This window comes from Panulirus ornatus, chromosome 10 (assembly GCF_036320965.1).
Source record: "Panulirus ornatus isolate Po-2019 chromosome 10, ASM3632096v1, whole genome shotgun sequence".
Lineage (NCBI taxonomy): Eukaryota > Metazoa > Arthropoda > Malacostraca > Decapoda > Palinuridae > Panulirus > Panulirus ornatus.
Genome location: NC_092233.1, coordinates 31,203,626 through 31,218,308, shown reverse-complemented (window position 1 = coordinate 31,218,308; position 14,683 = coordinate 31,203,626). Strand labels below are relative to the sequence as shown.

At 42.2% G+C, this 14,683-nt stretch overlaps 1 protein-coding gene across 6 annotated transcripts in view; it reads left to right on the top strand.

The window, feature by feature from the left end:
- Positions 1 to 14,683, top strand: part of LOC139750877 (probable methyltransferase-like protein 25) — a 221,376-nt gene that overhangs the window by 40,434 nt on the left and 166,259 nt on the right. For all 6 annotated transcript variants that reach the window (XM_071665729.1, XM_071665726.1, XM_071665732.1 and 3 more), the window contains one exon: positions 609 to 726. In XM_071665729.1, the coding sequence (XP_071521830.1) occupies positions 609 to 726 (118 nt within the window). The remainder of the gene's footprint in view (positions 1 to 608; positions 727 to 14,683) is intronic.

Sequence of the window (14,683 nt, the reverse complement as noted above, 5' to 3'; positions counted from 1 at the left end):
CATCAGTACTGGATTGTTTGTGGAGAGGAAATGTTTGAATAAAGGGAGGAAAAGTGTAGGGGACAGGACAAAACCTTAAGGGACACCATTGTTGATGGAGAAAAGGGGGAAGGGTGATCCATCAACAACCACAGAGATCAGCCAAAGAGGAAGGAGCAGAGTGAGGGAGGGAAGCCAAAAGATGGGAGCTTAGAGATGAGACCCTGATGCCACACCCTGTCAGAAGCCTTGGATATGTTAAGGGCAACCACACATGACTCCCCAGAATCTTTCAGGTATGATGAACAGACATTAGTAAATGGGAAAGAATATTACCAGTGAATCTCACCTTATGGAAGCCATACTGGTGATCACAGAGAAGACTGTGATTTTCGAGATGTTTAAGGCTATGGGAGTTGAGGAAGGATTCAAAGACTTTGGAAATGGTAGATGTCAAAGCAATAGAATAATTGAAAGTGCTATGCAGGTGAAGGGGGCATTACCCTATAGATAGGTAGAATCATCTGAGTGCTGTTTATTGGTAAGAGGTTTAAGAAGAGTTTCTAATGTGGAAAAATATGATATTTCAGTGTAGCTTCTGTCTTAACAACCACTAGTCTTTGCTGTAGGTACTTAATGCATATGGGTCCAGCGAGGTCAACACATTTGAGATGAGGGGAATAATGTCAGATAAGAAGTCACATGAAGTGGAAGTCATGAGTCAGGTCACTGCACGTCTTGCAAAAGGTTAGTAAATGAACCACCCATAGCTTTCTGTTGATTTGCTTTACTGCTCAGAAGTACACTTAGGTTCATTTTTGTAACTTTTTGAGGTTAATTTTGGAGAGTGCTTTTTATCATTCTGAAAAGCTTGATAATTTAATCACATTGAATAATCATTCTGAGCATTGATAGACTGAATATTAAGTAAAAGTAAGAATGCAGTTTAGGTGTATTTAACTATTCTAGAATATCTCTCATTTGAAAAAGTTTTGCTGGGATGATTTGACCAGCAAACTTCTTTAGAATTCTTTATGTAAATGCTTTACTGTTTAAAGCCTCTCTACTTCGAAATTTAATGATATATTTTTTGGTGTTCTATATTTTTAAGCCATTTTGTCATATGTCACATCCTTGTCTGCCATTCTGATAAAGTTCATAGAAAAGGACTTTCAAAAATGCAGACTGTAAGACATTGGTGAAAGATTCTAAATGCTGTTATGGCCTCTTAGTACAAAAGTAGTGTGTGTGTGTGTGTGTGTGTGTGTGTGTGTGTGTGTGTGTGTGTGTGTGTGAGTGTGTGTGAGTGTGTGTGTGTGTAAATGATAAATGATAGTTTATTTTATCCTCCCCTCCCGTTTTTTTAATTTTCCAAAAGAAGGAACAAAGAAGGGGGCAAGTGAGGATATTCCTTCTAAGGCTCAGTCCTCTATTCTTAAAGCTACCTTGCTGATGTGGGAAATGGCAATTATGTATGAAGGAAAATGGCTTTACATTTTCTATTTTATTATACTTTGTCGCTGTCTCCCATGTTAGCGAGGTAGTGCAAGGAAACAGACGAAAGAATGGCCCAACCCACCCACATACACATGTATATACATACACGTCCACACACTCACATATGCATACCTATACATTTCAGTGTATACACATATATACATACACAGACATATACATGTATACACATGTACATAATTCATACTTGCTGCCTTTATTTATTCCCATCGCCACCACGCCACACATGAAATGACAACCCCCTCCCCCCCATATGTGCGCGAGGTAGCGCCAGGAAAAGACAACAAAGGCCTCATTCGTTCACACTCAGTCTCTTGCTGTGATGTATAATGCACCGAAACCACAGCTCCCTTTCCACATCCAGGCCCCACAAAACTTTCCATGGTTTACCACAGACGCTTCACATGCCCTGGTTCAATCCATTGACAGCACATTGACCCCGGTATACGACATCGTTCCAATTCACTCTATTCCTTGCACGCCTTTCAACCTCCTGCATGTTCCGGCCCCGATCGCTCAAAATCTTTTTCACTCCATCTTTCCACCTCCAATTTGGTCTCTCACTTCTTCTTCCTTCCACCTCTGACGCATATATCCTCTTGGTCAATCTTTCCTCACTCATTCTCTCCATGTGACCAAACCATTTCAAAGCACCCTATTCTCCTCTCTCAACCACACACTTTTTATTACCACAAATCTCTCTTACCCCTTTCATTACTTACTCGATCAAACCACTTCACACCACATATTGTCCTCAAACATCTCATTTCCGACACATCCACCCTCCTCCGCACATCTCTATCTATAGCCCACACCTGGCAACCATATAACAATGTTGGAACCACTATTCCTTCAAACATACAGTTTTTGCTTTCCGAGAGAATGTTCTCGCCTTCTACACATTTTTCAACGCTCCCAGAACTTTTGCCCCCTCCCCCACCCTGTGATTCACTTCCACTTCCATTGTTCCATCCACTGCCAAATCCACTCCCAGATATCTAAAACACCTCACTTCCTCCAGTTTTTCTCCATTCAAACTTACCTTCCAGATGACTTGTCCCTCAACCCTACTGTACCTAATAGCCTTGCTTTTATTCACATTTACTCTCAGCTTTCTTTTTTCACACAGTTTACCAAACTCAGTCACCAGCTTCTGCAGTTTCTCACCCATATCAACCACCAGCGCTGTATCATCAGCGAACAACAACTGACTCACTTCCCAAGCCCTCTCATCCACGACAGACTGCATACTTGCCCCTCTTTCCAAAACTCTTGCATTCACCTCCCTAACAACCCCATCCATAAACAAATTAAACAGCCATGGAGACATCATGCACCCCTGCCGCAAACCGACAATCACAAAGAAACAATCACTTTCCTCTCTTCGTACTCATACACATGCCCAACATTCGCGATAAAAACTGTTCACTTTCTAACAACTTGCCTCCCACACCATATATTCTTAATACCTTCCACAGAGCATCTCTATCAACTCTATTTTATGCCTTCTCCAAATCCATAAATGCTACATACAAATCTATTTGTTTTTCTCAGTATTTCTCACATACATTCTACAAAGCAAACGCCTGATCCACACATCCTCTACCACTTCCGAAACTACACTGCTCTTCCCCAATCTGATGCTCTGTACATGCCTTCACCCTCTCAATCAATACTTTCCCATATAATTTCCCAGGTATACTCAACAAACTTATACTTCTGTAATTTGAGCACTCACCTTTATCCCCTTTCCCTTTGTACAATGGCACTATGCATGCATTCTGCCAATCCTCAGGCACCCCACCATGAGTCATACATACATTAGATATCCTTACCAACCAGTCAACCACACAGTCACCCCCTTTTTATATAAATTCCACTGCAATACTATCCAAACCCACTGCCTTGCCAGCTTTCATCTTCCACAAAGCTTTTACTACCTCTTCTCTGTTTACCAAATCATTCTCCCTAACCCTCTCACTTTGCACACCACCTCGACCAAAACACCCTATATTTGCCACTCTGTCATCTAACACATTCAACAAACCTTCAAAATACTCACTCCATCTCCTCACATCACCACTACTTGTTATCATCTTCCCATTAGCCCCCTTCACCGATGTTCCCATTTGTTCTATTGTCTTACGCACTTTATTTACCTCCTTCCAAAATGACTTTTTATTCTCCCTAAGATTTAATGATGCTCTCTCACCCCAACTCTCATTTGCCCTCTTTTTCACCTTTTGCTCCTATCTCTTGATCTCCTGCCTCATTCTTTTAAACATCTCCCACTCCTTGGCACTATTTCCCTGCAAAACTTGTCCAAATGCCTCTCTCTTCTCTTTCACCAATAATCTCACTTCTTCATCCCACCACTCACTATCCTTTATAATCTGCCTACCTCCCATGCTTCTCATGGGACAAGCATCTTTTGCACAAGCAATCACTGCTTCCCTAAATACATCCCATTCCTCCTCCATTCCCCTTATGTTCTTTGCTCTCACCTTTTTCCATTCTGACCTCAATCTCTCCTGATACTTCCTCACACAAATCTCCTTCCCAAGCTTACTTATTCTCACCACTCTCTTCACCTCAACATTCTCTCTTTTTTTCTGAAAACCTCTACAAATCTTCACTTTCGCCTCCAAGAGATGATGATCAGACATCTCTCCAGTTGCACCTCTCAGCACATTAACATCCAAAAGTCTTTCTTTCATGTGCCTATCAATTAACACGTAATCCAGTAATGCTCTCTGGCCATCTCTCCTACTTACATGGGTATACTTATGTATATCTCTCTTTTTAAACCAGGTATTCTCAATCACCAGTCCTTTTTCAGCTCACAGATCTACAAGCTCTTCACCATTTCCATTTACAACACTGAACACCCCATGTACACCAGTTATTCCCTCATCTACCGTATTACTCACCTTTGCATTCAAATCACCCATCACTATAACCCGGTCTTGTACATCAAAACTACTAACACTCACTCAGCTGCTCCCAAAACACTTGCCTCTCATGATCTTTCTTCCTATGCCCAGGTGCATATGCACCAATAATCACCCATCTCTCTCCTTCCACTTTCAGTTTTACCCATATCAATCTAGAGTTTACTTTCTTACACTCTATCTTATACTCCCACCACTCCTGTTTCAGGAGTAGTGCTACTCCTTCCCTTGCTCTTGTCCTCTCACCAACCGCTGACTTTACTCCCAAAACATTCCCAAACCACTCTTCCCCTTTACCCTTGAGCTTCATTTCTCTTAGAGCGAAAACATCCTGGTTCCTTTCCTCAAACATACTATCTATCTCTCCTTTTTTCTCATCTTGGTTACATCCACACACATTTAGACACCCCAATCTGACCATTTTTTCTTTTTTTCTTTTTTTTGATTTTCCAAAAGAAGGAACAGAGAAGGGGGCCAGGTGAGGATATTCCCTCAAAGGCCCAGTCCATTGTTCTTAACGCTACCTCGCTGATGCGGGAAATGGCAAATAGTATGAAAAAGAAAAGATATATATATATATATATATATATATATATATATATATTTTTATTATTTATTATTATATTTTATATTTATTTTGCTTTGTCGCTGTCTCCCGCATTAGCGAGGTAGCGTAAGGAAACAGACGAAAGAGTGGCCCAACCTGCCCACATACACATGTATATACATACACGTCCACACACACAAATATACATACCTATACATCTCAGTGTACACATACATATACACACAGACATATACATATATACACATGTACATAATTCATACTGTCTGCCTTTATTTGTTCCCATCGCCACCTCGCCACACATGGAATAACAACCCCTTCCCCCCTCATGTGTGCGAGGTAGCGCTAGGAAAGACACCAAAGGCCCCATTTGTTCACACTCAGTCTCTAGCTGTCATGTAATAATGCACCGAAACCATAGCTCCCTTTCCACATCCAGGCCCCACACAACTTTCCATGGTTTACCCCAGACGCTTCACATGCCCTGCTTCAATCCATTGACAGCACGTTGACCCCGGTATACCACATCATTCCAATTCACTCTATTCCTTGCACGCCTTTCACCCTCTTGCATGTTCAGGCCCCGATCACTCAAAATCTTTTTCACTCCATCTTTCCACCTGCAGTTTGGTCTCCCACTTCTCCTCGTTCCCTCCACCTCTGACATATGTATCCTCTTTGTCAATCTTTCCTCACTCATTCTCTTCATGTTGCCAAACCATTTCAAAACACCCTCTTCTGCTCTCTCAACTACACTCTTTTTATTTCCACACATCTCTCTTACCCTTACATTACTTACTCGATCAAACCACCTCACACCACATATTGTCCTCAAACATCTCATTTCCAGCACATCCACCCTCCTGCACACAACTCTATCCATAGCCCACGCCTCGCAACCATACAACATTGTTGGAACCACTATTCCTTCAAACATACCCATTTTTGCTTTCCGAGATAATGTTCTCGACTTCCAAACATTCTTCAAGGCTCCCAAAATTTTCGCCCCCTCCCCCACCCTATGATTCACATCCGCTTCCATGGTTCCATCCACTGCCAGATCCACTCCCAGATATCTAAAACACTTTACTTCCTCCAGTTTTTCTCCATTCAAACTTACCTCCCAGTTGACTTGACCCTCAACCCTACTGTACCTAATAACCTTGCTCTTATTCACATTTACTCTTAACTTTCTTCTTTCACTCACTTTACCAAACTGAGTCACCAGCTTCTGCAGTTTCTTACATGAATCAGCCATCAGCGCTTTATTATCAGCAAACAACAACTGACTCACTTCCCAAGCTCTCTCATCCACAACAGACTTCATACTTGCCCCTCTTTCCAAAACCCTTGCATTTACCTCCCTAAGAACCCCATCCAGAAACAAATTAAACAACCACGGAGACATCACACACCCCTGCCGCAAACCTACATTCACTGAGAACCAATCACTTTCCTCTCTTCCTACACGTACACATGCATTACATCCTCGATAAAAACTTTTCACTGCTTCTAACAACTTGCCTCCCACACCATATCTTCTTAAAACCTTCCACAGAGCATCTCTATCAACTCTATCATATGCCTTCTCCAGATCCATAAATGCTACATACAAATCCATTTGTTTTTCTAAGTATTTCTCACATACATTCTTCAAAGCAAACACCTGATCCACACATCCTTTACCACTTCTGAAACCACACTGCTCTTCCCCAATCTGATGCTCTGTACATGCCTTCACCCTCTTAATCAATACCCTCCCATATAATTTACCAGGAATGCTCAACAAACTTATACCTCTGTAATTTGAGCACTCACTCTTATCCCCTTTGCCTTTGTACAGTGGCACTATGGAAGCATTCCGCCAATCCTCAGGCACCTCACCATGAATCATACATACATTAAATAACCTTACCAACCAGTCAACAATACAGTCACCCCCTTTTTTAATAAATTCCACTGCAATACCATCCAAACCTGCTGCCTTGCCGGCTTTCATCTTCCGTAAAGCTTTTACTACCTCTTCTCTGTTTACCAAATCATTTTCCCTAACCCTCTCACTTTTCACACCACCTCGACCAAAACACCCTATATCTGCCACTCTATCATCAAACACATACAACAAACCTTCAAAATACTCACTCCATCTCCTTCTCACATCACCACTACTTGTTATCACCTCCCCATCAGCCCCCTTCACCAAAGTTCCCATTTGCTCCCTTGTGTTATGCACTTTATTTACCTCCTTCCAAAACATCTTTTTATTCTCCCTGAAATTTAATGATACTCTCTCACCCCAACTCTCATTTGCCCTCTTTTTCACCTCTTGCACCTTTCTCTTGACCTCCTACCTCTTTCTTTTATACATCTCCCACTCATTTGCATTTTTTCCCTGCAAAAATCGTCCAAATGCCTCTCTCTTCTCTTTCACTAATAATCTTACTTCTTCATCCCACCACTCACTACCTTTTCTAATCAACCCACCTCCCACGTTTCTCATGCCACAAGCATCTTTTGCACAAGCCATCACTGCTTCCCTAAATACATCCCATTCCTCCCCCACTCCCCTTACCTCCTTTGTTCTCACCTTTTTCCATTCTGTACTCAGTCTCTCCTGGTACTTCCTCACACCAGTCTCCTTCCCAAGCTCACTTACTCTCACCACTCTCTTCACCCCAACATTCTCTCTTCTTTTCTGAAAACCCCCACAATTCTTCACCTTTGCCTCCACAAGATAATGATGAGACATTCCTCCAGTTGCACCTCTCAGCACATTAACATCCAAAAGTCTCTCTTTTGTGCGTCTATCAATTAACACGTAATCCAATAACCCTCTCTGGCCATCTCTCCTGCTTACATACGTATACTTATATATATCTTGCTTTTTAATCCAGGTATTCCCAATCACCACTCCTTTTTCAGCACATAAATCTACAAGCTCTTCACCATTTCCATTTACAACACTGAACACTCCATGTATACCAATTATTCCCTCAACTGCCACATTACTCACCTTTGCATTCAAATCACCCATCACTATAACCTGGTCTTGTGCATCAAAGCCACGACCACACTCATTTAGCTGCTCTCAAAACACTTGCCTCTCATGATCTTTCTTCTCATGCCCAGGTGCATATGCACCAATAATCACCCATCTCTCTCCATCAACTTTCAGTTTTACCCATATCAATCTAGAATTTACTTTCTTACACTCTATCACATACTCCCACAACTCCTGATTCAGGAGTAGTGCTACTCCTTCCCTTGCTCTTGTCCTCTCACTAACCCCTGACTTTACTCCCAAGACATTCCCAAACCACTCTTCCCCTTTACCCTTGAGCTTTGTTTCACTCAGAGCCAAAACATCCAGGCTCCTTTCCTCAAACATACTACCTATCTCTCCTTTTTTCTCATCTTCGTTACATTCCACACACATTTAGACACCCCAATCTGAGCCTTCGAGGAGGATGAGCACTCCTCGCATGACTCCTTCTTCTGTTTATATATATATATATGTATGTATACATATATATATATATATATATATATATATATATATATATATATATATATATATATATATATTTTTTTGCTTTGTTGCTGTCTCCCGCGTTTGCAAGGTAGCGCAAGGAAACAGACGAAAGAAATGGCCCAACCCACCCCCATACACATTTATATACATACGTCCACACACGCAAATATACATACCTACACAGCTTTCCATGGTTTACCCCAGACGCTTCACATGCCCTGATTCAATCCACTGACAGCACGTCAACCCCGGTATACCACATCGATCCAATTCACTCTCTTCCTTGCCTTCCTTTCACCCTCCTGCATGTTCAGGCCCAGATCACACAAAATCTTTTTCACTCCATCTTTCCACCTCCAATTTGGTCTCCCACTTCTCCTCGTTCCCTCCACCTCTGACACATATATCCCCTTGGTCAATCTTTCCTCACTCATTCTCTCCATGTGCCCAAACCATTTCAAAACACCCTCTTCTGCTCTCTCAACCACACTCTTTTTATTTCCACACATCTCTCTTACCCTTACGTTACTCACTCGATCAAACCACCTCACACCACACATTGTCCTCAAACATCTCATTTCCAGCACATCCATCCTCCTGCACACAACTCTATCCATAGCCCACGCCTCGCAACCATACAACATTGTTGGAACCACTATTCCTTCAAACATAACCATTTTTGCTTTCCGAGATAATGTTCTCGACTTCCACACATTCTTCAAGGCTCCCAGGATTTTTGCCCCCTCCCCCACCCTATGATCCACTTCCGCTTCCATGGTTCCATCTGCTGCCAGATCCACTCCCAGATATCTAAAACACTTTACTTCCTCCAGTTTTTCTCCATTCAAACTTACCTCCCAATTGACTTGACTCTCAACCCTACTGTACCTAATAACCTTGCTCTTATTCACATTTACTCTTAACTTTCTTCTTTCACACACTTTACCAAACTCAGTCACCAGCTTCTGCAGTTTCTCACATGAATCAGCCACCAGCGCTGTATCATCAGCGAACAACAACTGACTCACTTCCCAAGCTCTCTCATCTCCAACAGACTTCATACTTGCCCCTCTTTCCAAAACTCTTGCATTCACCTCCCTAACAACCCCATCCATAAACAGATTAAACAACCATGTAGACATCACACACCCCTGCCGCAAACCTACATTAACTGAGAACCAATCACTTTCCTCTCTTCCTACACGTACACATGCCTTACATCCTCGATAAAAACTTTTCACTGCTTCTAACAACTTGCCTCCCACACCATATATTCTTAATACCTTCCACAGAGCATCTCTATCAACTTTATCGTATGCCTTCTCCAGATCCATAAATGCTACATACAAATCCATTTGCTTTTCTAAGTATTTCTCACATACATTCTTGAAAGCAAACACCTGATCCACACATCCTCTACCACTTCTGAAACCACACTGCTCTTCCCCAATCTGATGCTCTGTACATGCCTTCACCCTCTCAATCAATACCCTCCCATATAATTTACCAGGAATACTCACCAAACTTATACCTCTGTAATTTGAGCACTCACTCTTATCCCCTTTGCCTTTGTACAATGGCACTATGCACGCATTCTGCCAATCCTCAGGCACCTCACCATGAGTCATACATACATTAAATAACCTTACCAACCAGTCAATAATACAGTCACCCCCTTTTTTAATAAATTGCACTGCAATACCATCCAAACCTGCTGCCTTGCCGGCTTTCATCTTCCGCAAAGCTTTTACTACCTCTTCTCTGTTTACCAAATCATTTTCCCTAACCCTCTCACTTTGCACACCATCTCGATCAAAACACCCTATATCTTCCACTCTCTCATCAAACACATTCAACAAACCTTCAAAATACTCACTCCATCTCCTTCTCACATCACCACTACTTGTTATCACCTCCCCATTTGCGCCCTTCACTGAAGTTCCCATTTGCTCCCTTGTCTTACGCACTTTATTTACCTTCTTCCAGAACATCTTTTTATTCTCCCTAAAGTAAAATGATTTGGTAAACAGAGAAGAGGTAGTAAAAGCTTTGTGGAAGATGAAAGCCGGCAAGGCAGCAGGTTTGGATGGTATTGCAGTGGAATTTATTAAAAAAGGGGGTGACTGTATTGTTGACTGGTTGGTAAAGTTATTTAATGTATGTATGATTCATGGTGAGGTGCCTGAGGATTGGTGGAATGCGTGCATAGTGCAATTGTACAAGGGCAAAGGGGATAAGAGTGAGTGCTCAAATTACAGAGGTATAAGTTTGTTGAGTATTCCTGGTAAATTGTATGGGAGGGTATTGATTGAGAGGGTGAAGGCATGTATAGAGCATCAGATTGGGGAAGAGCAGTGTGGTTTCAGAAGTGGTAGAGGATGTGTGGATAAGGTGTTTGCTTTGAAGAATGTATGTGAGAAATACTTAGAAAAGCAAATGGATTTGTATGTAGCATTTATGGATCTGGAGAAGGCATATGATAGAGTTGATAGAGATGCTCTGTGGAAGGTATTAAGAATATATGGTGTGGGAGGCAAGTTGTTAGAAGCGGTGAAAAGTTTTTATCGAGGATGTAAGGCATGTGTACGTGTAGGAAGAGAGGAAAGTGATTGGTTCTCAGTGAATGTAGGTTTGCGGCAGGGGTGTGTGATGTCTCCATGGTTGTTTAATTTGTTTATGGATGGGGTTGTTAGGGAGGTGAATGCAAGAGTTTTGGAAAGAGGGGCAAGTATGAAGTCTGTTGGGGATGAGAGAGCTTGGGAAGTGAGTCAGTTGTTGTTCGCTGATGATACAGCGCTGGTGGCTGATTCGTGTGAGAAACTGCAGAAGCTGGTGACTGAGTTTGATAAAGTGTGTGAAAGAAGAAAGTTAAGAGTAAATGTGAATAAGAGCAAGGTTATTAGGTACAGTAGGGTTGGGGGTCAAGTCAATTGGGAGGTAAGTTTGAATGGAGAAAAACTGGAGGAAGTAAAGTGTTTTAGATATCTGGGAGTGGATCTGGCAGTGGATGGAACCATGGAAGCGGAAGTGGATCATAGGGTGGGGGAGGGGGCGAGAATCTTGGGAGCCTTGAAGAATGTGTGGAAGTCGAGAACATTATCTCGGAAAGCAAAAATGGGTATGTTTGAAGGAATAGTGGTTCCAATAATGTTGTATGGTTGCGAGGCGTGGGCTATGGATAGAGTTGTGCGCAGGAGGATGGATGTGCTGGAAATGAGATGTTTGAGGACAATGTGTGGTGTGAGGTGGTTTGATCGAGTAAGTAACGTAAGGGTGAGAGAGATGTGTGGTAATAAAAAGAGCGTGGTTGAGAGAGCAGAAGAGGGTGTTTTGATATGGTTTGGGCACATGGAGAGAATGAGTGAGGAAAGATTGACCAAGAGGATATATGTGTCGGAGTTGGAGGGAACGAGGAGAAGTGGGAGACCAAATTGGAGGTGGAAAGATGGAGTGAAAAAGATTTTGTGTGATCGGGGCCTGAACATGCAGGAGGGTGAAAGGAGGGCAAGGAATAGAGTGAATTGGATTGATGTGGTATACCGGGGTTGACGTGCTGTCAGTGGGTTGAATCAGGGCATGTGAAGTGTCTGGGGTAAACCATGGAAAGCTGTGTAGGTATGAATATTTGCGTGTGTGGACGTATGTATATACATGTGTATGGGGGTGGGTTGGGCCATTTCTTTCGTCTGTTTCCTTGCGCTACCTCGCAAACGCTTGAGACAGCGACAAAGCAAAAAAAAATATATATATATATATATATATATATATATATATATGCCTTTGTACAATGGCACTATGCACGCATTCCGCCAATCCTCAGGCACCTCACCATGAGTCATACATACATTAAATAACCTTACCAACCAGTCAACAATACAGTCACCCCCTTTTTTAATAAATTCCACTGCAATACCATCCAAACCTGCTGCCTTGCCGGCTTTCATCTTCCGCAAAGCTTTTACTACCTCTTCTCTGTTTACCAAATCATTTTCCCTAACCCTCTCACTTTGCACACCACCTCGACCAAAACACCCTATATCTGCCACTCTGTCATCAGACACATTCAACAAACCTTCAAAATACTCATTCCATCTCCTTCTCACATCACCGCTACTTGTTATCACCTCCCCATTTACGCCCTTCACTGAAGTTCCCATTTGCTCCCTTGTCTTACGCACCCTATTTACCTCCTTCCAGAACATCTTTTTATTCTCCCTAAAATTACAGAGGTATAAGTTTGTTGAGTATTCCTGGTAAATTATATGGGAGGGTATTGATTGAGAGGGTGAAGGCATATACAGAGCATCAGATTGGGGAAGAGCAGTGCGGTTTCAGAAGTGGTAGAGGATGTGTGGATCAGGTGTTTGCTTTGAAGAATGTATGTGAGAAATACTTAGAAAAGCAAATGGATTTGTATGTAGCATTTATGGATCTGGAGAAGGCATATGATAGAGTTGATAGAGATGCTCTGTGGAAGGTATTAAGAATATAAGGTGTTGGAGGCAAGTTGTTAGAAGCAGTGAAAAGTTTTTATCGAGGATGTAAGGCATGTGTACGTGTAGGAAGAGAGGAAAGTGATTGGTTCTCAGTGAATGTAGGTTTGCGGCAGGGGTGTGTGATGTCTCCATGGTTGTTTAATTTGTTTATGGATGGGGTTGTAAGGGAGGTAAATGCAAGAGTCCTGGAAAGAGGGGCAAGTATGAAGTCTGTTGGGGATGAGAGAGCTTGGGAAGTGAGTCAGTTGTTGTTCGCTGATGATACAGCGCTGGTGGCTGATTCATGTGAGAAACTGCAGAAGCTGGTGACTGAGTTTGGTAAAGTGTGTGGAAGAAGAAAGTTGAGAGTAAATGTGAATAAGAGCAAGGTTATTAGGTACAGTAGGGGTGAGGGTCAAGTCAATTGGGAGGTGAGTTTGAATGGAGAAAAACTGGAGGAAGTGAAGTGTTTTAGATATCTGGGAGTGGATCTGTCAGCGGATGGAACCATGGAAGCGGAAGTGGATCATAGGGTGGGGGAGGGGGCGAAAATTTTGGGAGCCTTGAAAAATGTGTGGAAGTCGAGAACATTATCTCGGAAAGCAAAAATGGGTATGTTTGAGGGAATAGTGGTTCCAACAATGTTGTATGGTTGCGAGGCGTGGGCTATGGATAGAGATGTGTGCAGGAGGATGGATGTGCTGGAAATGAGATGTTTGAGGACAATGTGTGGTGTGAGGTGGTTTGATCGAGTAAGTAACGTAAGGGTAAGAGAGATGTGTGGAAATAAAAAGAGCGTGGTTGAGAGAGCAGAAGAGGGTGTTTTGAAATGGTTTGGGCACATGGAGAGAATGAGTGAGGAGAGATTGACCAAGAGGATATATGTGTCGGAGGTGGAGGGAACGAGGAGAAGAGGGAGACCAAATTGGAGGTGGAAAGATGGAGTGAAAAAGATTTTGTGTGATCGGGGCCTGAACATGCAGGAGGGTGAAAGGAGGGCAAGGAATAGAGTGAATTGGATCGATGTGGTATACCGGGGTTGACGTGCTGTCAGTGGATTGAATCAGGGCATGTGAAGCGTCTGGGGTAAACCATGGAAAGCTGTGTAGGTATGTATATTTGCGTGTGTGGACGTATATATATATATATATATATATATATATATATATATATATATATATATATATATATATATATAAATATATATATATATATATATATATATATATATATATATATATATATATATATATATATATATATATATATATATATTTTTTTTTTTTTTTCATACTATTCGCCATTTCCCGCGATAGCGAGGTAGCATTAAGAACAGAGGACTGGGCCTTTGAGGGAATATCCTCACCTGGCCCCCTTCTCTGTTCCTTCTTTTGGAAAATTAAAAAACAAAAACAAAACGAGAGGGGAGGATTTCCAGCCCCCCCGCTCCCTTCCCTTTTAGTCGCATTCTACGACACGCAGGGAATACGTGGGAAGTATTCTTTCTCCCCTATCCCCAGGGATAATATATAGGAAGAGAGGAAAGTGATTGGTTCCCAGCGAATGCAGGCCCGCGGCAGAGGTGTGTGATGTCTCCATGGTTGCTCAACCTGTTCATGGATGGGACCGCCAGGGAGGCGAATGCAAGAGTCTTGGAAAGAGGGGC